General features: G+C 39.3%; 1 protein-coding gene across 3 annotated transcripts in view; it reads left to right on the forward strand.

The window, feature by feature from the left end:
• The window catches only part of vps13b (vacuolar protein sorting 13 homolog B), a 349203-nt gene that overhangs the window by 124323 nt on the left and 196955 nt on the right, over window positions 1-27925 (forward strand). For all 3 annotated transcript variants that reach the window (XM_077574861.1, XM_077574863.1, XM_077574862.1), the window contains 3 exons: window positions 7270-7379; window positions 8723-8855; window positions 17166-17299. In XM_077574861.1, the coding sequence (XP_077430987.1) occupies window positions 7270-7379; window positions 8723-8855; window positions 17166-17299 (377 nt within the window). The remainder of the gene's footprint in view (window positions 1-7269; window positions 7380-8722; window positions 8856-17165; window positions 17300-27925) is intronic.

Here is a 27925-nt window from a genome sequence, read left to right on the forward strand (position 1 = left end):
CACTTCATGTAAAAATACTTTTTCCCATGCAATTCATACATTGCATAAGAATGTGTTTTAAATATTGTTACGGATTAAAAAAAATACTGAACAGTCATTTTTGTATCCATTTTCCCCCCATTAGTGAATACTATAGTTTTAGAGATTTGTCATCGTTTTCCTTTTAGAAAACGTATTTAGAAAACTTTTAGTGACTCATCATGTTGTCTTATGTTTTGCCCAGCACACAATTTGTTTTGGATTTTCTATCTTCGTTTTTCCATCTGTGATTTCTTATTTCACTGATAACATTCTGTAGCTGGACTAACATTTGATGAGAGCCACTTGAAAAGTTGTCCTGGTTCACACACACACATGCTGATATACACACATGCACGTAAATGCACATGCTTTATCTGGTCTAGCTGTATGTAAAATATACCCAGTTCAATTTACATGACATAGCATGTACTGATTATAGTAATCCCATAAATCATACAGATACAGGCCCATTATCTTTGCTATAGTTTTATATAGTCCATCTGTTTATTTTCACTATCCCTGCCATTGTGTCTTTTACACTATCTGAATATATGTCTTCTCCTTTATGTCATAAATTGTTGGTGTGTTTTGTATTTTATTTCCACTGACACCCTCAGTGGCTTAAGCACATATACAGTACCGCTCTCTAAACATTAATCATTGCCGCGACTACCCTCACTAAAAAACAACAACCACACTGGTCAGACTTTTAGTCTGTCAGGGGCCTGTTTCCAGTCAAGCCAGCCTGTGGCCTTTTTGAGCTACTAACTCCTTCGGCAGCATTACACTCAGGTTGCAGCTCTACATGGAAACAGCAAAACAGATTTTGAGTAAGAGTTTACATAGGGACTATTTTACTGTAGAGTACAAAATTGGCCTGTCTTTGTCTCTTCATCCTCTTCATCCCCTATGGGTAAATGAAAATAGAAACACTCCCTTATCGTCACACTATGTAGACATTTTTCTTTGAATTTTGGACATATTGTTAAACCCACCCACACGCAAGCTGAGTCATTTGCATGTAGTGCCAGCAGCTCCTGGTCTGTCATGTGCCTACATGCACATAAACACACACATACATTTATAGTTACCGACACTCACAGCGACTCCCAAACCAGCAGAACACCTGTCGAACGGCATGGCTCGCTCCAGGACACCTTCGACTTATGAGCTCATCGGAAAAGCAATTAAAGGCAGCATAGGCCCTGCACGCTTGCGTAATGTTTTGTTTTGCTACTTGGCTTCGAAATTAACTAAACCTGTCAGAAGTCATCTGGCTGACGTGAGCTGGGTTATATTTATTTATTTTCAGTTGGAGAAGCTGGACACATAGTCCCAGCACTGCCTCATGTCCAATAATGAACCAATTCTGAGGGGGCGATTAGCTGGCTAAAACACGTATGTTCCCCCCTAGTCTTGATGGGGTTGGGGGATAGTGGAGAATGTCTTTTTTTTTTTTTTTTACCTCTGATGGTTGGGTCATGGCCCTGTAGTTTGGAGGTTGTGCCCTTTTTAAGGTTTGGCCCTCTTTAACCCTTGACTTTAGTCTCCTCTGGGAACATGATGCTGTACACAGACTTTGCATTGTAACATAATATATGCTATATGATGATAAATTCATATAAAAAGGATATGACTTCAGTGGGATGATATGAAAGAAGTATTTGGGGAGTCAAGAACAAAGACAGAATATGGATGTTTAGTTTTAGAGGCCTTGCCTTCGTCCGGTCTCATGATTCAACATGGACTCAGCCTGAGAGCAGCGTGATGTCAGAGAGCTGTAAAACAACACCAGCAGCCCCACACTCGCTTTTAAGTCTACTGGTCTTAAGCCTTTAGAGAGAGAAAAATCACCTTTGACATTAATAGGTCCATTGTGGGTGAGTCAAGGTAAGTGTGTCCTCATATGTCTGCACATACACGGACGGCGCAGTTCACTCATGTTTTCTCGAGGAATAATTTATGAAGTAAGAAAAACACATCTGTTATCATTGTCATCACTTTCTGTAATTACCCATGTGCCACCCTGTTAGAGCAGAGAAAACAACAGTTAGCGTCCCGCTGAGGTTGCCCCCTAAGCATGTCAGGCTGTTTCACGATGCTGCCTGCTTCAAAGGAGGTGTCATTCTGCGACTGTTGTGCTCTCACAATGATGGAACAAGAACACGTTTGTGTTTATAGCCTTGGTCTTCAAAGGCCTAAAAAGCAGTCAACACGCTTTTTGTCCCTGTGGTACTTTGAGATTACTACAGAGATAATAGTTGGGTTTCCATCCATCCAGTGAAAATAAAATTGAAAGGAAACGCTGAAGGGCCCAAAATTCGCAAAAATAGTTTTTATGCTTAGAGGGGGTGGATTTTGAAGCATATCGGAAAGAGGAAAATGCGAATTTTGGTTCTGGAAACAGGTTTTGCGAATAAACGCTGACTCGATATTACGTTACATGTACGTTTGTAGAAGTAATGTCTGATGATTACGTAAGGTATGTTTGGGGGATGACAAAACTTTTTGGAATTAATTAAAAAAGCAAATATTAATACTATTTTAGATGGAAAACAGCAAAGAAACGCTACGGTTTATCAAGAATTACAAAAGAAAACTCATACGACGTCATCGCAGTCGCTTCCTGGTCTTCTTCTTCTTCTTTTAAATTACTGGTGGATCACATCTTTTAATGGAATATACTGCCACCTACAGCGGCTGAGTCCCCTCTCAATATTCGCAAAAGAAGAACAGATGGAAACGGGCATGTCACATGTCCCTTTTGCGCATTCAGTAAATTCGCTTAAAAAATTAGAAGCAATTTGGATGGAAACCTGTCTATTGTTGGCGCTTTGAGAAAAAGAAAACTATGCAGTGCACTCATACATTTTAAAGTACACTTGTTTACATAAAAAAAATAAAAATTATATGGCGCATGAAGATAATCCATAATCCTATTTTTAATTCGCTTTTAAGAATTAGTTTGGTCATTAAGAAATGGTGTGGCTGTGGCACTACTTTCCTCACAGTATCTAATCCCCAACTGTTTCCTGACATTAAAACAGGAAAAAAAAAGTTCCTTGTATCACTTTCTCCATTCACTGTGCGATTTGTCAACCCCATAACACGCTCAGCCAATTTTGTGCCACTTTTTACAACCTGGCAACCAAACGTCTTCCAAGCACAACTCTTTCAATTCCAACTGTTGTCATTGAGCCTTGTGATGGTGAAATCCATTTGACTCAAGAGAAATTACCTCAGGTTGTGAAACAGCATGCATCATGCATTTGCAACTTTTTTTCTATAACTGCAAGTAGCTTTGGATGTGTAAAATCATGACAGTGAAATACAGTTGCATGAATAAGTTTGTGAATCATTTGAAACTTCTTGGATTTGGAAGAATCTGTTGGATTTTGCACAATACTACTGGCAAGTTATTGTGTGGACAGATCAAACCAAAGTTGAGTTGTTTGGAAATAACACAGTGCTACGTGTTGAGGGGAAAAACTAAACAAAACAGCACACCACACTTAAACCTCATTTCGACTGAAGTACAGTGGAAGGGACATTTTGGTTTGGGACTGCTTTGCTAATCAGGGCCTGGACCCATTGCATTTGTTGACATGAAAAATGCATTTTTCTAGTTGAACTTAAGAACCAATTAAATGGTGATGCAAGGGGACAAATGCCTCAGAGGACCGAATCAATGCAACAACCAAATATCTTCATCTGTAGAAAATACAATTTCTGGTGTAGTACAGTCAGAGTCCTGACGTCATTCTGATTGAGTTGTGGCGTTACATTAAAAGGGATACTTGACTCATTGAAGCCATTTTTAGCAGTAAAAAAGTTAAAATTGGTCATTATTTTTCTTGTACAGTTAATAACTTTAAAAATATTTTTTTCCACTCGCTGTCGATTGCAGATGACATCACCTGTGCTGAGGAAGTAGGTAACGACAAATGATGGCTTACCTGTTTTCTGGCTTTGGTCAGTAAACTGAGCCATGATTGGTTGTTCACCTGTGCTGATGAAGTAGGTAACAACCAATGATGGCTCACCTGTTTTCTGGCTTTGATCAGGAAACTGAGCCATGATTGGTTGTTACCTACTTCATCAGCACAGGTGATGTCAACTCAATAGTGAGTAAAAAAAAATAAGTTTTTAAAGGTATGAATTGTACATGGAAAATAAAGTCAAAAATCAAAATAAAGTTATCAAATTCATTCTGGACAAAATATTAACTTTTTACTGCTGAAAATGGCTCAATGAATCAAGTATCCCTTCAAGTGAGTGATTCACACTAGAAAACCTGAATATATTTTCCTGACCTGAAACATTTTTATAAGGTGCAGTCGTCCAAAATTTCTCTTAAAGGTGGGTTTCCATCCACCTATTTTATTAGAATTTTACAGAATTGCGAAAATAAACCTCAATGGAAATGCTAGCGGAAAACTAAAAAAAAACAAAAAAAACAAAAGGACTAGAATTCATAAATACGTTTTAACGCTACGGAGGGGGTGGGATTTTTTTTAAGTGTATCGGTGAATGTTGGCTTTGGAAACAGTTTTTGCGAAGAATGACAGGAGTGGATACCGCATTGCATATTCTGACCAGATATTAGGCCACACGTACGTATTATTGTAGTCACAAAAAACTCTGGTGCACTATAAAGTAAGGTATGTTTGGCGCAATAAAAAATTTAAATATTTCTCGAAATAATAAAATAAGTGAACATTATTACCATTCCGGATGGAAAACAGCAGACGTCCGTGTTTAGGAAACCTATGTGTGACTGTAACACATGGTGAGAAGGTACACTTCAAATAAACCTTAGCAGACCAAAGAAAACATGAACATCAATGCCTTGCTTGAGTTTTTATTTTAAGTTTGTTCCTGGCTGTCTTGACTCGTCTCTTCACTCGTAGTTGAGCCCAGTTTATATCGCCGTCAAAAACTTTTGCCACTAATATCAACACACAACGGCGACCCAAAATCATGTTCATAGTAATTAATCACTATGAAAGTCAGCAGAATGCCTTGTGGCAGAGAAACGCTCTCATATGACGGCATCTCATCGAGGCAGTCTCCTCTTAATACAGTGGTCACTCAGTACGTTGCGGTTCCCTTATTGCAGATTTGTATTTAGGTCAGAAATTCCTATATTAGGGGGTTTATCTTGGGTTGTACCTCACTATGTCGCAGATTGTTCAGAGATTATTACCCCCCCACCACCACCACCACCACTCTGCCCACTCCTCGGTTTACTGTATTCTTTATTTATGCTATTTTTCTTATTATATTTACAAAGTTAATGCATGTTTATAAGGATGGGAACTGAGAACTGTGGTGGCTTCATTATGGCTCAGTAGAAGTGTAACCCCCCCAAAACCCAAAAATATTTTTTGCGTCCTCTACTTCGCGGGTGGGCATGGAACGTAACACCTGTGAAAAATGAGGGACCACTGTATTCTCAAAATAATGTCAAACAAAAATGAAAAACAAGTAAAACTGTGAAACATTTGGATGTGAATCCCATTATTGTGTAGTTCAGATCTGCCGCAGGATCCTCAACCAGCCTTTTTCAAAACTGCACTGTTGCACTGTGTACATTGTTGAGATAATTCTATTAAATTACACACGATGCATATTTTCTGTGCTCATTTTTCTCTAATAATAAATCAAATAGGTTGATTACTTGTGGTGTGGCTGACGATTGTGCTTTATCCCCTTACCGTTTTTCCCCAAACCCTAGATTTAAAGTCAATTACCGAATATGTCTTCACTATGCAGCTCATTCACTGCCTTTTGGGTTCTTTCTTGCTCATGCTGTTCTGGTCTATGATGAAACTCGTAGAAGTTGGCTTCCAGCACTACACCTAAAGCCAAGTCCTATTAGGCAGCCACATTGTGGTAAAGGAGTTCAAGCCACAGGGCTGAGATTATGATTCCTATTTAGGAAAAGGCGAGAGTGGATGCATGGTGACAAAAGAAGACTGAAGGTGGAAAAAGTAGTGCAAAATGGAGGATGACAGCGATCTGGACGCTGAAGTGAGAGATTGTAATGGTAATGTGGTGTGGAGGTTGTGGTACAAGGGAAGGAGGGGTGGAAGATGGATGGGAGAACACAAGGGTGGGTTATGGAATCGATTTGAATTAGGGATGCACGCCAGAAAAGCTATTGTTAAGGACACAAGACGTTTGGGAGGTGTGAGGGGAAACATTACAACGGAACTGATGGAAAGTAAACTACATGGGAAGATAGATGAAACAATAAAAGAAGGATTCCTAGTTTGACTTGAGGAAAACATTTGTCTTTTTTTGTCATTATGTATCCATTGCACATCATGATGATTAAAACCGTTTCCACTGGTAAACGATTGACATACAAAACATTTAACCACATTCAGTGTTGTACTACACTTGCAGTGCGCACACACATTACTTTTGCAAATCATTTCCGTCAAACATGCCTTTTACACAGCAGACACACTGAAATGGCATCACAAGTCATTGAACTTTGTGAAAGTAAAGTAAATTAGTGTTGTGTTATTTACATTGTTTCACGTTCATACAATAGACCAGAAAGGAATGCCTGCTGAGAATGCCTTCTGTTGTATGTGGTGTATATCGGCATATATGTATGTTCATGATTGTCACATCTGCAACACAGCAAGCAATCAGGCTTCCAGTCACACACACACGCACGCACACACATGCATGCACTCACACTGATTCCCCTTTGCCTTGGGGCCTGAAACAGCAGATTGGGGTCTTGTCCAAAGTACCATTAAACTTCTTGAAAGTCCTGCTGCTAGAGCTAAAACATCCTCCTGTCGTCATGCTGGGACATTCCACGGCACGCCAGAGACCCTGCACTAATCCTGCCGGCATGGGAATCATTATTGATAGGATCCTAACGCATTACCTCAGGGCTCGCGTATTGTTGGTAAAGATTATTATTTAAGAGTAAACCAAAATACAGCCAAAGTCTCAAGTTTCATAGACATTTATCAGAAGAAAATGTTATTATTGGCTTAGAGTGCTACCTCTTTGAACAGTGCATTTGGAGGAAAAATAGTCTTTGCTGCTCTCCAATAAACAGCTTTATACACTCATATGTAGGTCACACTGAGAACTGTGAGAGTATCACGAGTAATCCGATCCCATTGATATACTTTATATATTAATCAAACTGTTTTGTGTCACATGAGAACGTTTGTGTGACTTTTAAAACACGTTTTCTTCTGCTTTCTATGTGTCCAGGTGCAGTTCTGTTGGCCAGCGTCCAGGGCATATCTATCAACGTGGACCCAATCTTCTGCACATGGCTGCTGCATCAGCCTCGTAGAGGGAGCAGCAGGCAACAGCAACAGGTGTGAGATGCTTCTTTCATTTATGTTAGCATTCAAACATCTTTTCCATCTTCATTTGTGGTGATAAAATGCAGCAACTCTATTACGTATGCTGTTGCACTCAATCTAGTGTGAGTGAACGTGTGTATGTCAGGTTTAAGGCCTTGTATTATTCTTCATATACAGTGTTCCCTCACTTTCGCGGGTGGGGGGCGTAGAAGACAGAAGTAGAGGTCATTTCATCCCCTTCAATAACCTGCTAAAACTGTTTGTCACCTTAATGAGCTCTTCTTGCAGAGTTGTGTAAAAGAGCGGCCTTGCTGAAGTTAATTGTTTTCAATTAACTTGTTTGTCCACTTCTCCTGCAGTGCACGGACGGGGGGTGTAGGAATGAGACACACACGCATTGGCCTTACTATCGCGGTCTGTTCTAAAAATAGCTCACTAGTAATGGGACACTCTAACCTGGCAATAGCCAGATTGATAATTGTGATTCACTCAAGGGAGTTCTCCACAGTGTCAATCTGTTGATTTGCTCGGGAAAGGCGGGACATTCTGTACGATACTAAGAGCTGATTGGACCATGCGGCATCTTGCACGTTTGTTTTAACCAATCACGGCCACGGATGAAAATGTCATCTTCAGTCTCGTTTTAGGAAGAAAAAAAAAAACACGAACATCTTTACCAGCTAAAAATGCACTAAGCACCTCTCGCTGTTCAACATTCAACAAGGAAACGTAAAGTGAATCTGCGAGAACAGAATTAATTGCAGCGTCCATCCATAGTTTGTTTTCTACGGTGTCGCCGCTTCCTGGTTTCGTCACAGCTGCATATCCCGCCCCCCCAAACACAATTTTTAACCATATTTATAATTCCATATGTACCTGTGAATGAAATAGCAAAGCTTGTGGTAAAAATATGTGCGCCGGTTACATTCAAATGAATTGGTGCGAGCCCCCGCTGAAAAATGGGGACATATTCTTCTTTTTTTTTGTCTTGATTCTGGTCCATGTTCTCCTTCTGTAGCAACCTGTGTCATCTTTGACTGACACTCCATCTTCTTATGGATTAAAAAAAGTGATACGGTACAGCATATTGTATGACAAACCAGAATAAGGAGTCATTACGCTAAATCGCCCCATGTGTGGGGGTGGGTGGCCAACTGTTATTGTTTTAGTTGAGTCCTAGTCGGATTCGGAAGCATCGTGAAGTGTGCGGCGGTCCTTGCAGCATCACTGCAATACCTTTTTCTATATATATCCTACATGTGTTTCTTTTATGTTTGTTGCTAATTCAAATGACACCACCTTTCGGCAACTTTTTGGAAATCTGAGAGTTGCTAATACAGCATATTCCATTGCAGAATCCAGGCCCACTTCCCTTGGCAAAGCGCAGAGAGGACGAAGTATCGGTAGGCAGCACACCATTGGTCAAGCAGCCCTCCAATCAAGCTTCTGACTATGCGAGCAGCCCTGTCAAAACCAAGACTGTCACAGGTAAGTTTACTAACCACCAATCTAACGTGATCTGCGAGTAGGGAAGGGCGGCTCTGCCTGGCATGACAATGCCTTCTCCATACAACTGCTGTCATGAACAGGCTTCCACAGACCAACTTTATATCAGTTTTATATAGATGTTATTTGAGTCACTGTAGCAAGGGGTGTTTATAAATTAGGCTCAATGTGGCTCATTTGCATAGAGGTACGTAATCAGTCAAATATATGCATATTGCCTCATTTAAATACACGTAAACACCACTGCACCGAGACGCATTCAGCTTGGCAGTGCAGTTAAAAATGAATTTCACCATCTGTATGTGCTTTGTGAATTAGGCTACGTTCACACTGCAGGCATATGCGAACCAGATCGGATTTTTTTTTGCCCAAATGCGACCTGTATCTGACTTTTTTATGTCAGTCTGAATGGCTCAATTCCAATTTTTGACCTGGGTCACTTTCATATGTGGTCCTAGATCGGATACGTATCCGAATGTTTGCAATGCAACTGCAGTCTGAACGGCCAGGTTGCATATATCCGACCTCGACGTCATCAAAAGTCCAATGTGCGCTCCACACGGGTGGTGGCATTAAGCTTGATTTATGTGAATCGGAAAAGTTGTTTCGGGTAGACAGTTGTGACTTTATATTTGACTTTAATTTAATCCCACTTGAAACATGAAGTATAAATATGACATTTGTGGTGGTGATATTAGTAATCAAGCCACGCAGACAGCTCATTTATTACAGGCGGCAATGACGTGACGTCATTGTTAGGGAGAAAAAAAAATAGAGGTCACCGTGAGAAGAGGGGATCGAACAGTCTTGCCTCATTTTCACCAAATATTATTTCTACCTTTCCCGCATCACTCATCTGTAGATAGGAGAAGGTAAAAATATGTGCCCCAACGACGGGCCTAAAAAAGTCTGTGGCCCTGACACGCTGGACCATACGTATTTACTTCCGCATACAATGTTGTGAGCGTATCTTCTGCGCATGCGTCACTTTGGGAATGCATAACGTTCACACAGCAGACAGACAGGCGTCGCAATTAATAGGTAATATGAACACTTACTCAAAAAAATCGGATTTCACCAAAGAATCTGAATTGAGCATTAAGACCTGCAGTGTGAACGTAAGCCTTTCATGCTGTTTGCTTCATTTTTACAACACACAAAAGCCACACAAATATTTTGTGGATTCAGCTGTAAGTGTTTAAAAAGATTTAAAAGTAAGACACTAATAGGGCTCTGCCAACAGTGACTACAACCAAAATAAATTGGCCCATTTTATTTTTCGCAGGAATGAAAGAAGAGACCATGAAGAACATATTAGAGTGTGGAATTAAATGAACTGGAATGAATTCATATATATTTAAGTAGGGCTGGACTTGTGTGAAGAATTTAATACCTAGAGAAGTACTGATCAAACATTTTAAAGAGCATGAAGGAAACGGCAAATGACGGTAATGCAACGCAACCGATGCTGACAGCTGTTAAACACCATCGAAGAAGCATGCAGCAGTCCAACTTAAACACTTAATAATGTTAGTGATAACTGATTTTGACTGATTTTGCAAGGCCCACAGAATATTGTTTTCTATTGCTATAAAAGCATGGAACCTACCAAAAGAAAGATTAGAGTCTCTTCTTTCATCAGTTAAAACAATTAAATTTCTATGTTTCTGTTTTGCAAGCAATTATCATAAGAATAAAGCTAAGTTTCATCATTATTCACAACTCTGTTTAAAACTGAGGGAAAGAGCTTTTTGCAACATGGCCCTGGTTGATCTCTTATACTCTGCTGCCACCTGCTGGCCGTTTTTGTAATAACTACCATTGCTTCAACCATTCTCTTAAGAGGCTGCATCAAAGCCTTATGTATGCTCTCGCATAAAAAAAAACAAAAAAACACAAATACATCTTTGGGAGCATGGCAATATTTGAAATAGAACGTATTCATATGTGTTTGGGAGCAAATAAGTTAACTTTTTTATATTAAATAGAAGAAAGCAGCGATGTAAAAAAAATGGCGTTTTGTGCGTGTGCTCTAATGGGCTGCGCGTCTGTTCTTGGGATTCCTCAAATTAGTTCCAAATTAAATGGGTCAATCAGACAGATAGCAAATTGTTTTGGGAATTAACATAATCAATCGAGGGGGGGATTCAGTGTCTCATATTATTTGTAGTGGCTCGATACCCTGCTTCAAACTGGCCATGCCTGGAACTGATGATGTAAAGAGAGTACGATGCTGTTTTGGTAACACATTCAGCATAGCTTCATAGCTACATAGTAATCAAGGGGACTTTCCTCCAGGCTTTTAGCGGGTGCCTGTTAATGTGCAAGCAAATGTACATAGACACACATGACCTGCTCACTGCAGATCATTTCTCCAGAAAGCGCTAAGGGCAAGGTGATATCATGCTGTAGACTTGCTGCTGCCCAGCTCAAATCTCAGAACCAATAATCTCTGCTTTTGGAAAGCAAATATGTTACTCTGTCTTTGTCTCGCTCAGGTTTTAGTGGTTGCATGTTAAATATACATGCACATGTTAAAAATACCACTGATTGGTAGAAGGGGTTTTCTTTTTAGTTTACAGTTCAGTACAATTATTTTTTTTCAAATAATTCATGCTGTTCTTCCCTTAACAGTCTCTCTTGTCAGTGGTATGACAATTTTTCTATTTTGACGAATATTTGTTTCCTCAAAATGTTTTTTTTTTATGTATACAGTGCGTGTGATTATCTGTTTGTTGCAACAATTTGAAATCAATATACGTCTACCCATACAATTAGTTCTTAAAGTGGTCCACATAAAAGTAACCTCTAAGTAGTTTTTTATCTCTCTAATGAATGTTCTTTTTGGAAGCCGAATCGTGTTGCAAGTCCCAAACTTCTCATTGTTCACTAACATCTACCAGAGAAATGAGCTCACTGACCTTGCTTTTCAATCCTTCAATTAGCCATTGGCGCCCTAAGAGAATTCTGCTTTGCTGAGAAACCTATCCTCCAATCTGGCTCTGCTTCCCAAAATTTGGAACAAGAAGTGCTCCCTTTGTTCCTGTCTGCTAGTGGTCTGGATGATGGGATTATGTATAATTTTCCTGTTTACTGGGAGGACTAGAAAACGATAGAGTGAAATGGAAACATTTGTATTGTTTGTGCCATTAATCTGAAAGGTTGTCAAAAAATTTAATAAGGCGGTCAAAACTGCGTTCCTCAGAGAAAATTTGGTAATCTCAGCCACGTAAGCAAAATAATGGTAGGCTGGGAACAGGAAAGTTCATGGGTAAGGATAGACCTCACTTGCTATACATTTGGTATGAATAAACAAAAAAGTGCTGATAGATGCATTCATGTACACATACACGATAGAGGTAACTGATGGGAAGACATATGCAGGCAGAATTGTGCAGTATACATAATCTCCTAGTAGCCTGATGGAAGTCAGGCAGGTTTTTATTGGCTGCTGTGTGCTTTCCAGAATGGGATAATATTTTCATAGTGCAGTTTATATAGTTTAACTTCTTCTGGTACAGCCAATAATTTATCAAGGTAAGGATAGTTGTCTTGGCAAAGAAAACAAGACAAATTATTAATAATGAGATAGAAGGCCCCTTCCCGAGAAGACTGGTTATAGTCTCAAAGGGACTCTTACTGTTAAATTTGAATGTATTTGGATGCCTCATACTGATTAGCCCATTCAAACTCTCATTGACTCAATAGGGAATACATTTGTCTTTGTGTTTCCTTTTTGCGCTTTTATGAATGATAAGGGTATTAGTTCTTGTGGATCTTGGCTGGATGATTTTAGGTCAAAGTGAAGTGAACAGAAAGGGAAGAAAATGCAGTGATTTGAAACTGGCCTCACTTAATTTTAGGGACACAGTTAGTCAGGTCAAGTCAAGTTTATAGCCCTTAATCACAAAAGAGTGTCAAAGGGCTTCACTTGCCCACAAATATTAATGACATCCCATAAACTACTCCCATGCCCCACAAACATACACGTTCGCCCAACCAGTCCAGGCAGTATGTCGGATTAATTCCCAGTTAGGGTTGGACTCCGCCAAGGCTACCCTTTGTACCGATTGTTTTTTTTTTTGAGAGAGCTCGGTAATGTTCATTCAGTAATCTCAACGATTTAACATGTCATCATCATTGCTCTCTTTCTTTTTTGTGTGTGTGCGTGAGTGTTGTCTGTGTGCGTGCGTGCGTGCGTGTGAGTTTGTGCTCATTAATTCACCTGAAACCTATTAAACATCCCATGCCCTTCACCTAAACCGAATACTTCAGAATCCCGATAGTCGAGAAGTTGTCAGGAGACCCGAAGAGTGATCAAAGAAACGAGAGAAAAGTGAAATCCACCGTCGACCAGACACCACCTACTACACACAGGGTTACAAACCAGAATCCAACCCCAGAAACATCTAAATACCAACAAATTAGAGAGATATCAAGAGACCAAAGGAAAGACTAAAGAAAGGAAGGAAGGATAGATGAAACAGAGTGAAATCCACAGACATCAGCCCTCCACCGATTCAGCGACCAGAAGAAGAAGCAGATTGTGTTTGAATTTCGGTAGATGCTGGTGTGGTGGATCTGGCATGCATGAAAAACCTCCACCAAAGAGGGGAGCCGGTCGAAGTGGCTAGGGAGAGGGAAGTCTGGGCTTCATTCCTAAGGCAGCTGTCCCCGTGACCCGACCCTGAATAAGCGGTAGTAAATGGATGGATGGATGGAAGACTGACACAGCACCAATAGCCAGACCAATTATGGTAGTAGTAAGAGCCGCATACTTAATCGTTAACAATTGTAAACCTTCACATGACATCATGTACATTCCAGTTGGCTCCCGTCCGCCAAACTACAATCACATGTCAATGTACACTTCGGTTGTACTGTGACAAATGGTTGCATAAATATTTAAATAAACAACTTGCATCCAAGACAAATAGGCAGGCACATTTATTATCAATTGTGCTGCCTCTTCCTTTTTACATATTTCAATATGTTATTGACTGCCTATGTAATACACAGTTTTGTTGGGCTAACCTTTCTATTGGCCCTGACTGTATGTATCCAGCCCTGTAAATTTTTGGAAAGAGAATTTTTAGATTACAGATATAGCCAGTACCACCTTGGCTGCCATCCAATATGATCTACCCAAGAAAAATGGCACAGATGATTTTTATTTGCGCATTATTAGAAGGAATTGGACCGATAATTTAAAGACGCACTTGACATATCCACCAAAAGGAGAATAAACTTTCTTAACTGTGTACCAAACTTTTAAAATGATGTGAACACATTGACATATGATAATAGTGTGTGACAATGATACAGTAATAGTGTTTGACTCTTTAAAAGGTTTATTAACGCACACCGACCATTCATTCTCGCATGTACACGCTAGGAGCAGATTTATATTGCACCATAATTCACTAGAGAAGAAGGCGGAGGGACGGGGTTGGCATGTTTGGACCGATGAGCATATGAACTAATGCAGCATGTGCTCAAATAAGTTATTGGATGGAAAGAAAGACTACTTATTCAAAAAGTGGTAGAAGCAGTGACACGATGACTGAGCAAATCCACCTAGCAAACAGGTATGCATATTTTAATACCCAAACTGCATTTTTATACTCATATTTAAATGAAATATAAATGATTAAGCAAAATAATAGCCCTGTATCTTCTCAGTCTATTACAAGTGAAAAATAATACTGGTGAACAAACATGTACAATCTTCACCAGTATTTGTCTTTACTTGGGATGTTTGATACTTTTTTTTCTGACCAATACCAGTACGAGTTCTCAACGCTTGAGTAATCACCGATACCCATCCCAAGTACCGATATGACTAGTACTTTGGATACATAGATTTTCCCCCAAAACACAATGACAGATAATTGTATAGAAAGAGCCATATATGTCCATATAGCATTTTTCCTTAAAATTGCATGAAATTAATAACAATTTTCTATTCTTCTAATTCTTAATTTGTACTACCTGATTTGTAAAAGGGCCACAAGATATCGGCCGCAGCTGGTAACAACATGGCTATATTTCATCACATCCAGTTTGGCCGCTGGGAAGATTGTTTGGCGCATAATTCAAAAATCAGGAAATACTCTGTGATTGGAGGAACCGTTCATTTTGGCGTGTAATGTATATTATGTTGTTTAATAGCAACATATTAAAATGTGTCCCCGAGCGTTCCACACACTTTAATGTGTGCATGTTAATGGACTGGGTGGCACCATGTTCCAAAAGCTTGCAGTTCTGGGCATTACCTTGTTTATTCTTTGATTGTGCCACTTTTTCCAGTCTTACACACTGATCTTATGAGGCATTGAGCTCCTGAGAATACCTATATTCGTAAAATCAACACAGAGAACCTGCCAGCTGCCGTCAATCATGAACTTTTCACTGGAACTTTAGAGGCTGTGGTTTCGCTAGGACATTTTTTTCTATCACCACCACTGAAATAATAACTGAGGAGGGTATACATGTATTTCTTTTTACTCTGTATGTATACATTTTATTTCAGAACACTTAACATGAATTAAAAATGATGGTGCATTCTCACCATAAAGAGAAAAAAAACATCCTGAAAAAAATGATACACATTGTGTCTTAGATATAATTGAAAAAAGAAAAAAAAAGAAAACAAATACAACAACTACATTTCTAAATTACTATTGACATACAACTTGGAGCCATACACCTGTGAACTTAGCATTAAACACATACCCTTTACCACATCCAAGTTATAGGCAAGTGACTACACATGCACAGTAAATTCCAGGAATATTCTTCAGTGTCCACGTGATTCACATTTTTTCTGTGCTGTTCCATTTGGCTCTTTTAATGATGTATAGATGAATGGTATCTGAGGAGGCTGAGGTTTCTGTGACATCACCACAGATCCATGACAAATGTGGGATCGAGCTGCCGAGTAAGGCCGACCTAAATCATGGAATATGTCTAAATTTGTCTTCAGAGAAAACTCTTGTTAATCTCTGACACCATGATGGCTTTAACATGCACAGACGTCAGGCTAATCTGGTAGAAAGTGCATTCTGCCTGTATATGTCCTTCTCATCGGCTCGGTTTCTGCCTCTGTACTTAACCTTTCTCATCCCTCTCACATTTTTTCCCACAGTGACTGTGCCTTAAACTCTTCTGGTGTGTTCTAAGATGCGTTCAATCTGTGAAATATGAGGGGTTGTCGCTGCTGTTCAGCATGAATGTCTGCACAATCTGCTTTTGTCTGGACCACAGCAGGCATACCAGGATGTGTCATGTCTAGCTATTACTGTCTTCGTGTGTATGTGTGTGTGTGTGTGTGTGTGTGTGTGTGTGTGTGTGTGTGTGCGTGTGTGTGTGTGTGTGTGTGTGTGATATAAGTGCACAAATTCTCAGTTAAAGAAGTACACAATATTGTCTGTCTATTTACCGGTATATGGCTCTTTATTCCAAGATCATTAACAGCATCCATGCATTCCACCGTGATGCCTCAAAGTCCGACTAAAATCCACTCTGAAATTTGACAAACTTGAATTTTGGTCGATTATATATAAAGTAATTTCTTCCGCAGTCCAAACTAGAGCTGTACAATTACAATTTCAATTATTACAGTCCACAATTACAAAATCAGCATAATCGTAAAAAATAAATAAATATTAATACTAATGTTGATTAAAGTTGTTTAAATTTATACATTTGCACCTTTTTTTTAAATTTATTTATAACTAAAGAAAAAAAAATTGCATCCAAAAGGAACTTGCACAATTATAGTGTTTCAAAGAATTGTATTTGTAAAAAAAAAAAATTACGTTTAAACATTTTATTGTTTTGTACCAAAAACTAAACACTTTTTAAAGACAGAATCATGTGTAATAAATGTTGCTGGGAAGGGACTGCTGAAAATTTGGACAAAACCCCGGACTGGTTGCCAGTCAGCCACACGGAACACATGGCACCAGTCAACTATTCACACTCAAATTCGCACCTACAGTCACTGAGTAAGAATCCATCCCACACTGACTGTACTTCTTCATCTTTATCTTCACCAGTAGTCCTTTTTTATTATTTATTTATATATTATATTATATATATATATATTTATTTTTATTTATTCTTATTTTTCTTTTTTTTTTAATTATAAATTGTAAGGTTCATTTAAGACTAAATTGTCATTTTAGTGATACGGAATAGTGGAAGAAATTGCTTAAGAAGTGATGATAACTGGAGAATAAAAAAAATAAATAATCCAGTCTAATTTGTCTTTTCCCGCCTGTTCCCCAGAATCCCGTCCCCTTTCCGTTCCTATGAAAGTGATGCCTGACATCACAGCCGTCGACTCGTTGGCAACGTCAGAGGAACGAATGAAGGAGATCATTGGCCATGCCTGGGATTCTGTTAAGCGCCTTACTCTACAGGTAACAAACCACACCTCGCTTCTCCTTTGTATGTTTGTGGGATTATTGGCAATGATTGAATGGCTTTATGGGAAAGCTCTAGTTGGGCTGAATGGGTCCAGTTGTGAAAACATGCATCTGTTGTCGGGTATTATCTGAAAGTCCAATACATACCTGGCCCACCTGTCAATAACACATGTAACCTCACTGTCACCCGACCCCTGTCACTGTCACCTGATTGGCCAACAGATTTAGGTGCTTAATTTCTCCGGACCGCTTTATCCAATTTTCAAAAATTTGAGGCGTTGCACTTAGGTTGAAGTGGCCTTTTCAACCAGACTTGCGTCTTGACAGATTTTTCATTTATTGGAAATCCCGTCGTGCTGTTAATAGCAGTGTCTTGGCAGGTTTATAAATGACTTGTAAGCAGGTGAGTCAACCTTTAATATAAGCATTGCTTTTTAGGTGAGTCTAAACATTGTAATTGCATGTTAATGTAAGATGCATGTAAACAACCAGCGATGCAAATCCAACAGGCTTTACTAATCCCATTTAATTCTCATTGCTGGGACCACACAAACCGATGTATGTCAAACATGAAAGAGAGCATGACGTGTGCGAATTGAGTGGGAAAAAAAAGCTCCAAGAACCCAGATCTCATGTCAGGCCATTAAGCTGTTTACAGTACTTCCTCAAAAGTTAACTCAACCTTCTAATAGTTTGCCGAGCCCGTCATTGCCTCCACTTTCCTCTGTCCCCTTTGGCTGTGCAACTGGGACCACACCAAGCACTACAGCAGTAATTAGGAAACAACCTGCCCTGTTGACATGGAGGCAGAACTGAACCAAACCGACAACCTGACAGCTGGTACCCAAGGCCTTGGATATCTCAAAACTCACATTTATTTTAGTGCCATGTAAACCGAATGCCTATTATACCACGCTTTGTCCATGTCGGAATCCATTTGATGTGTCTTAAGTGTACCTACAATATAGAACATTACAAGAACTTTGAATACATCTTTTTGAAGGAGATTTGTTGGCATTTAATTATCTAATATTCTACAGCTTCTGAAAACAATGTGTTTTAAAAGTGATGAAAGCACTATATAAATAATGTTGATATGAGAAGGACATACAGTCAGTCCCTGCAAAAGTATAGGAGGTCAAATCCTTTGTTTTTGTTGTAGGCCGAAGACATTTGGCTTTCTGATCCAAAAATGAATATGAGACAAATGTTCAGAATTCCTGGTTTTATATGATGGTATTAAAATCTAAATATGTTAAACAACTGAGGACAGAGGGCTGTTTGTTTGAAACTACCCATTTTCAACTGAGCAAAAGTTTGGAACATGAATTATTATTGACGTTACCTTAAAGTGAATAACATTTCATATTTTTGGGATAACCCTTACTTGCAATAACTGCATCAAGCCTGCCACCCATTGACTTACCATACTGTTGCAGTCCTCATTTCAAATGCTTTTGCAGGCCTCTTTCAGTTCTTGTTTGTGGGTGTTTCTCCCTTCATTCTCCTCTTCACGAGGTAAAATGCATCCTCTGTTGGGTTAAGGTCCAGTGATTGACTTGGCTAGTCCAGCCACATTTGGCTCTTTAGTGGATCTCTAATTTTTTTTATATAAATTAATACTTTTTTTCTCGTCCATGCATCCGTCCGTCCGTCCGTCCGTCCGTCCATCCGTCCATCCGTCCATCCATCCCTCCATTCATTCATTCATTCATTCATTTATTTATTTTCATAACCGTTTATCGTCACGAGGGTCGCGAGCATGCATTCCTTTTGTTCCATATTTATTTTATTTTTAGAAAAAGTATTCTGTGGATAAATTGATTTAGATACATTTTTAAGTTGTCAGGAAAAAGAGAGGCAAAAGGTAGATGAAAAAGTTTTTGAAACTACTTAAAAAAGGAAGAAGAAAAAAATAAAGAAGAAAATAAGTAATCTTGAGAATAACCATACAATATACGCAAAATTGCTAAAATAGTCAGAACATTAAAAAAAGGCAGAAAAGAAAATGTTCAAAAAGTAACTGTAAAATGTGCATAAACAAGTAGGAACCCCAAAAATTAACATAAATTGTACACAAAATTGCCCAAAAGGCCAGAACATTTATAGCAAAAAAGGCAACAAAAGAAAATTAATAATAAAGATTAAAAAATTGCCATAAAATGTCCAAAAAGGAAGAGGCAGAAAATTATCATATCTCAGTAAAATTGTCAAAAATGTAGGAAATTTGACAGAAAAGCAGAAAATTCTAAAAATGTATGAAAAACGAAGAATGAAAAAGCACATAAATAAATAAATAGAATCAAAAAACAAAAAGACAGCTCGAATTAGCTCTTGGGCCCTCAGTATATTAGGCTAACACGAACACAGTTTCCTTCATCACAATGTTCAAATGTTTTATGGCTCCACAGTGATTTTTTTAAAATTTTATTTATTTGGCTTGAAGTGGCTTTTTTGACAGTAAAGGTTGCCGACCCCAAAAACCTTCGTCTTTGAACCCACCCCATCTTCATCTCTGGATAGGTGGTGCAGTGTGAAAGGCACAGGAGAATAAATGCTGGTCTCTTTTACAGTTTTTTTTTTTTAATGAATTGGGATTTCTGATTTCCTCATAATCTTGTTTCTTTATTATGAGACCTAAAATGCCCTGAATGAAGTCTACACTTCATGATTTTTACAATCTCTTCCTTTCTCATTTTTACCTTTTATAAGTGTTCCCCAAATGTTCATCTCCTACCTGGCCATTCTTTTTGTCATCAGTTAATCTCTTCCTTTCTTCCATGCTTTCCCAGAGGACAACCATGTTTCCACCCATGATATTAATTGCTTATGATCACGACTGTGATTTTATCTCAGGAATTTAGCAATAATTCCTTGTATTTAACACATGAATGTGTTCAATGCTGGCAAAGGAACACGTTGCTACCAAAACTGAAATGGGATCGACTTAAACAGAAAAACCGTTGCCATGGAAAAATGAAGTAACACTGTTCTCTACAGCTGCTATTTATTGAGTAGGATTTTTTTAGGGGCAAAATTGCAGAGGAATCAAAGGTAAACTGGTGGAAATGAGAAGGAGGTTAGGATGAGAGGAAGGAGTAACATAGAACGAAGTGGCTTCTCAGGAAGAAGGTAAGGGAGATGGGAAGTGGTCTGTTTGGTGTAGCTCTGATGGAGCCAGATGGTTTCCATGAACAGGATTTGACCCCCAGCTGGAGCATTTTCTGCAGGCACATTACTTCATCTTCTGCCCCCTCCCTCCATTTTATCATCCCTCCATTCAACACCTCATCTTATCATCTAGGAAATCTAACAATTTGGGGGGGAATCAAACATAAATAACATTTTTTACCACTTTGAATAATTAATCAGATATGGTACTCATTAACTAGTACGGTGTTTGCTTTTGTTTATATTATTTTCTAACTAGATAGCGTTAGCTAAAACAAATGCATCAAATTAAAATAGCAGCAGAAATGACTTGGTTGTAAAAATATATGCAGACATTTAAAAAAAAATTACATAATTGTCCTTAATAAATAGATTTACATCATACAGCAGCACATGGACGCTTCCATTTCTTTGATAAGATGTATGTCTGCATAATTAGAACTTTTTTTTTGTTTTACTATACAAGAAATAAATTAGATGACATAAAACAATAACACTTCTGATAATGTCCTAGCTATTATCTTTTTTTTTTCTTGGAGAGCTCAGTATTGTTCATTCGGTAATTTTACCGATTTGACATGTCATCATTATTGCTCTTTTTTTTTTCTTTTTTTTTTGTATGTGGGTGAGAATGTGTATGTGCGAGTGTGTGTGTATTCATTAGTTCACCTAAAACCTATTAAAAAATCCCATACCGTTCACCTAAACCGAACACTTCCAGCCAGAGTCGTGAGGCCGTGAGGAGACCCGAGGAAGGACCAAAGAAAATAAAGGAAAGTGAAATCCAGCACCGACCAGACACCACCCACCAGGCCACCAACCAGAGTCCTTCACCAACCCCAGAGACATCTAAATTCCAACAAATCAGGGAGACCTCAAGAGACCAAAGGAGACACTGAGGAAAGGAAGGAAGGACAGCTATTATCTATTAGCTATTTAGTCCTAGCTATTATCGATCGGAACATCTTCTGACCTTGTTGCTAAGCTGCCCTGGGGACATGCTTACAGTATCCACTTGTTGACCTGTTGAAACACTGACAGTTTAGGGACCTTTGGCATGGCTTAATTTGAAGGAACATGTTCTTTAAAAAGCACACTACGGACAAATGCATCTGTCTGGGGGAAAAAAAGGATGAAAAAAAAGGAAACATGTCTTGAAATCCTTGTGGGGTGGTGAATCTGGAAAAGTTTTGTGGCATGCATCCACCCTTTGTCTTGGGTTGTAGAATAAGCCTTGCCAAACACAGGTCCGGTCAACTCAGCTGAGGATTCAGTTTGGCTTGCTGTTTTCCATCGCACTACATAAATCAGCAGTGTGCATTACAATCCAATTCACTCCGTCCATCCATCCATGTTCAATACTTCTTGTCCTCATTAGGGTTACAAGTGAGCTAGATTCTATCCAGGCAAGAGGCGGCATACATCCTGTACTGATCGCCAGTTAAAAGCACAAACACGCACGCACAAAATAAAATAGGGAGAGCAATGATGATGACATGTTGAATCTGTAAGATTACCGAATGAACAATACTGAGCTTTCTACCCCCCCCCCCCCAAAAAAAAAAAGATGCCCTAAATTGTAGATACTAGTAAAATTGCAGATCATAGTAAATAATAACAAAGAACAAATATTGTATATGTTTTTATGATAAATTTAGTGTGCTGTTCTGATAAAATCCTTATTCGTCAATGACCCATGTCACGATCTAAACTGCCATCCAAATAGACTTTTTTCCCCCCACTTTTAAATTTCTATGGTCAATTAAAGACATTATATTCATGTCACTCACCACTCTAATGAAGTTTGCTTCAAAAGTATGCTGTTACACTAAGCCTGGTTACCTCAAGAACATAAACCAACATTCCGTTCAAAGGAGGTACCCCGATCATGTTTATATGACCAAATATTTGGGTTAGAAAAGGGGTACACCATAGGTCTTATTTATTTAAAAAATAAAAATAAATATGAACATATTTGAGTTTTTGCATGTGTTCACATGGCCTTTCAAACCTTGAAAATTGACAATAGTTTTGTTTTGAAAGGTTTATTGACTGCATGTAAACATAGTCACTGTGCTTTCCCCTAATTATTTCCGTCCCTAGTTAAGTCTTACTAACATATCACCCAGTCAATTGAAAATTGTCTCTGCCCTGTCACAGCTTTTACTTTGGAATTGGAGCCTTTAAGGACATCCTGTGGCCTAATTTGGCCGAGGCCACCCCTTCGAACCCATCTGTACTGGCTCAGTATGCCAAAAAGGGTTGCGAGTTGATTGTTTGAGCTCAGAGGGTGGGATCAGCCGATGCAGGCCAGGCCAGCCGCACTCTAAGGCCACTGTTGGATCAATAAACGTAGCGATCAAAGTTGCAATTAACCCACTGCGCTAACACAAACATCTAGGCCAGCAGAAACAAACAAAGCCTTCATGTCACCTAAAGCGTTTATTTTTGCAGATTTCCACCTCAGCCAAGGAGACCTCCAGTGCTTGTCAGCTTCTGTAAGCACTGTTAGAAGAGAGGAATGTGGGGCTTCGGGGATGGCTGACTGCCTTGCTGTGCTCCCGTGCCAGGCCACAAACTTATTGCTTGTGATGGCATGTGGCTGAGAGCGAGCCTATCTCTTGTCAAAGGCATCATGCCTTTCTCACAGTGCGTTGGAAGCGGAGCAGTTCATTGAGGTGGCAACAATCGCGACGTGTATACATCCCCACACCACAATGCACATCTGCACAGTTTCATCTTCAGATACACACATTAATCATCTACATTTCTGAAAGACACTGTTTACACTGGTACAGCCACTATTCCAAACGTGTTTTGGGGATACAGCTGGAAATGCAGGCTATGCTGAAAAAAGGGGGAGCAAAAGGTGAAGAGTGGGCGGAGTGCCCAGAGAGATATTTGCGGGGATGCTCTGTGGACCTTTTGTTCATCCGACCAGCCACTTCGGAAACACTGTCCCGTCTGGTGCAGGCACAGGAAGATTACATTTGGAGAGGTTTCAGGTTTTCAAAAACAAAGGGACGTGTTTTTCCGTTCACTGCCGATTCCCCCCAGTGAGATTTTTCTCCTCCTGTGTTGCAAATGTTTTCACCGGGGATGCAAGGAGGGTGTTTTTAATTTCCTTTTCTGCAGCTCTGCGTCTCTGGTTCTGAATTGCTTTTTGTGTGTATGTGTGAGATTGAAAAGTGTTGGGGACGAATTAGAGATCAATGGCAGATAATGTGTGACTGTGTTTTAATCTCTCTTTCTCTCTCTCTCGCGCTCTCTCTCAGCAATTTGCTAACTTTTCCTACCCTACTATTATATTAAATCTGTAGGTAGCCGATCTGATGAAACCGCTGGTAGAATGTCTGACACTTTATTTTGTGGCAGAGCTATGACAAAAAACATTTTTTAGAATGTGGTTCATCAGGTTTGTCATTTAAACCAATACGCCGTGCAGTTTATGCATTCATTATTCAATAAAAGTTAATTAGTACTTTCTTAGTGAAAATAGTTTTCAATGCTAAGTTGCTAACACACTATATGCCTGAATGTGCCTCTGCACAGTGGTAAAAGTAGCCTAAAGTATAACATACAAAGATAAGATGGCCAGAAACGTGCCATCGACAACTTTTGGTGACGGACCACAAATGCCTTCTGTGCGGACCCAGCAGCATGGGCGGGCATTAGGGGGCCGTGCCCACCCTGGCAGTCAGCCGTTCCCGCCCTGGGTTGGAAGCTGTTTTGAAAGGCCTTGCCAATCTGTTCTTCCTATCAGTCACGTAAACTTGCGTTGCTTCTGCTTCAAGTACAGCATGGCTTGCCAACCAACCATATACTTCCTTTCAAGTTTGGCTTTGATTGACAGCTAAAGATAGCCAATGACAATCGGGATAGGGGCCGAGGGGGTGGTCAGACGTACGTCCTTTGACACACAAATCTACTTCCGGTTTAGCCAGCATTCGCCCGCCGGCCGAAAAACCGCCCACGTCATTTATGTGGCAATCTGCCTCTGCTTGCCGCTGCCTTTTTGTGGAATAAAAAAAGTGATGCAAAGCGATGTATTGTAATGGGAGCCACCAAACGTCAAACCTCGATCCAGCCTTAAAAAGTTGACATCACTAGAATTGCAGTGAATTTTCACATTACTGCGTTCACAAGTGAGTGGGAAACTAATAATCAGTCGAGCCACACACACGCATGGACAAAATTGTCGAACAACACACACAGTGATGCGGTTAGACCTACACACGCACAACAAAAACAACAACTTATGTTGCAGGATAAAATTATGTATCACATTGCAGTACAATGTGAGTTGAATTCAGTTTTTTATTGCCAAGCTTGTTAATGTTGATGACTGTCACCAAGTTCTAATAAACAATACACTTTACACATGATCCTTTTAGATGGAGGTTTTTACTTAGTTTTTTACTGAACCCCTATCATATCGTTCATGTATCAGTTTTGCATTAGAGGCAAGTGAAATGAAATAACACAAAATAAGATTAATTATTATCATAAGTAGGTAAGAACTGTATACAAGTAAATAAAAAAAAATAATACCAAGAAATAGGGAAGTGAATATTTGTAAGTAAATAAGTATCAATAAAAAAAAAAATACGCCAGAAAACAATGAACGATGCTACATTTCATGCTGAGTCAAAGACCAAATAATAGAGATGCCTGACAAAAACCACGATATATGAAATTTTGTCCGTATCGTACAGCCTTAAATCCAACCAGCGAAGGAAGGAAAGCAACTGCTCGCCACTCGCAGATAAAAGGAGCTGGGTCACAGACACAGAGTCCTATTCCTTCGGACATTGTTGTCAACAGAAATGACGTTCGGCTTTGTTACTAATGAACTTTTGAGTTGAATAAATGCACACAGAACTACACTGTTTTTCGTTTGTCTTTTAGATTTCATGATGAACTGCCATTTTAAGTGACAGAAAATATTATAAAAAATATAAAAATGTAATGTCTTTCCCAGTAATTTCTTTCCGCCGGGTGTGCTCCTGTGGTTATATAGGCCATCTTCCTATGGCCATATCCTTTTAAAGTATGTGTGTTTGTGCTGCGGCTTCCTTTCTGGTGAGAGCTGTTTTGCTGGAACCAGATAACTATCTTCACAAAGACTCCAGGGGAAAATGATACGCGAGTCAGAGGATATGCTCTCACTGCTGTGCATTGACAGAGGAAGTAAGGGACATTTTGTAGGTGGTGGTAGTGGTGGTTGTGGAAGCATTTCACATGTGGCTGGAGTTGTAACACTATCTGATGGAGTAAAGAAGTGATTAGGAATAAAAGTGAGCAAACGGATTCAAGCTCTGTGATGTGATGCCAGGCTTACGGCGAACGGGTGGAGATACAAAAAAAGGTTGGGGGGGGGATGAAATTTAATTGACATACCCAACAACTGTATATGATTCTAAAGGTTTTGTTCATATGTCTCTTTTTGTATTATTCATTACAGGCCAGCAGATGCTGGTGCTGTGATCCATAATCCAAACTGAGTTTGTGCCTGGGTGATTACAGATCAAAGTGCAAGAAAGTCCTGCTTCATTTGAAGGCCTAAAATGGCGGGATCAGGGCCTAAGTCCCAGGATAAGCAAGAGTCACCTCTAAAATAGCCTGTAAGCTGTCACTCAAAAGTGACATTCATGCTAACGTTATGGAGAAGTTTGAAGTTGAACAGAATTTTGTGTTTCCCAGTGCAAATTGCTCTTTTTCGTCGGATGGATAACAGCTGAAAACGATTGGGTCGTTTTGAGTTACTATAATAATAATAATAATAATAATAATCAAGACAAAGACTGTCTTCTTTTTCCTTCTGAATGCATTGCTGATGTATCAGTTCAGCACTCTGTATCGGCAGATACTCAAAATCAAGGGACTTGGACTGGGGTGCAAATAACTGTGATCTGGACATCCCTAATTGAGATTGTTTTCATCTTGACTTTTTCACACACACACAAAAAAACTTCCAGTTTAGGGTCCTAAGACTAGCAGCTTGCTTGCTACGTTTGCGCATGCGGGAAAATCAAGTTGCTACCAAACAAAGCCATCATTTGAATGGTGGCGAATGGAGTGCTGAAAGTGTTTGCGTAGCTGCACACCTTAAAGCTTGCAATCATTGTTTATAAACGGCTTTCAGGCTTAAGTGACAAAACAACAGGTGCCATTTTTAACTGTCCTAATGGAGTTTATCGGCAAAAAAAACACCATTCCAAAAGCTCGAGAATACCAAAGTGTACGCTTGTAAACCTCCGTTCACTCTTTCCAATTTCCAGACAGAAAACAAAGATCCAAACGGACGTATAAGAGGCTAAACTGTTTTGTTTTAAACACATTTATTTTGTCAATATTCTGAAAGCGAGGGAACAGATGTAAGCATCACAAAGCTTGCTAGCGGACGTATGTGTAACTAAACTAATGGAGTGACAGTCATTTAAAAACCTAAAAAAGTTGGGGCAGGTGCATGTTTACCCCACTGAATTAAATCAATTTTCCTTTTAACAACACAATCTGTGGTTGGGTCCCGAGAACACTAATTGTTGAAGATTTGTAGGTGGAATTGTTTCCCTTCCTTGCTTGACTAACAACTTAAATTGCTCAAAAGCCCGGAGTCTTTGTTTGTGCTTCATAATGTCCCTAAGGTTTTCAAGGGGAGACAGGCCTGGACTGCTGGCAGGCCAGTCTAGTACTCGCATTCTTTTACTATGAAGACACAATGCTGTAAAACAGTGTGATCTGGATAACTTTTGTAATAGGAAGTACAAGTCGGTCAATTGTATGTGTTTAAGGAGACATTCTGTGTTATTTGTGAACAAGGGCAGTGGGCACACTTTGGCAACTTTGCAATATAGTGAATAGTGGCCGTTGTCGCTGTACTAGCAAAGACAACTTTTCTGATTTTGTTATACCTATGTTGCAAGTGCACATTTCTCTAGTGCACAGCCGTTTCAAGCCTGCCTCAGGAAACCATTTTTATTTAACAACTGTCAAATAATGTGTTAATAACTAATCATTCATTTAAATGTCCCCCACACAGTAGTAGCAGTTCAACCTTTCAGTTAAGTGTTGCGATATCTAACACTGTGTTTTATATTATGGTTTGTGCTAGTTAGTCATGATGATCTCTTTGTTTGTTGGACTTTTTATCTGGGTACCTGTCTCCCTTTTGAGGGCAAAAAGTAAATTGTTTTGGTGTAATTTATTATTTATTAGAAGTCTGGATTTAGGGTTTAAGTCTTCAGGAAATTAAAGTAAGTCTGTGTCCTCTGTAGTAATGTTTTTGCAGTTAAGCTCTGGCACGTGTGACTTCATATGGAGTTGGTTGGTTTAAAGCTTCCTTAATATAGAGTTCCTGATCAAAATTGAACTGATTCAGTCAATTTTGAATTGTTTTGGCAGTACCGGACACAAGTGCACACTCACAGACACTGATGACATTGTCCA

The sequence above is a fragment of the Vanacampus margaritifer genome, chromosome 9 (assembly GCF_051991255.1).
Source record: "Vanacampus margaritifer isolate UIUO_Vmar chromosome 9, RoL_Vmar_1.0, whole genome shotgun sequence".
Lineage (NCBI taxonomy): Eukaryota > Metazoa > Chordata > Actinopteri > Syngnathiformes > Syngnathidae > Vanacampus > Vanacampus margaritifer.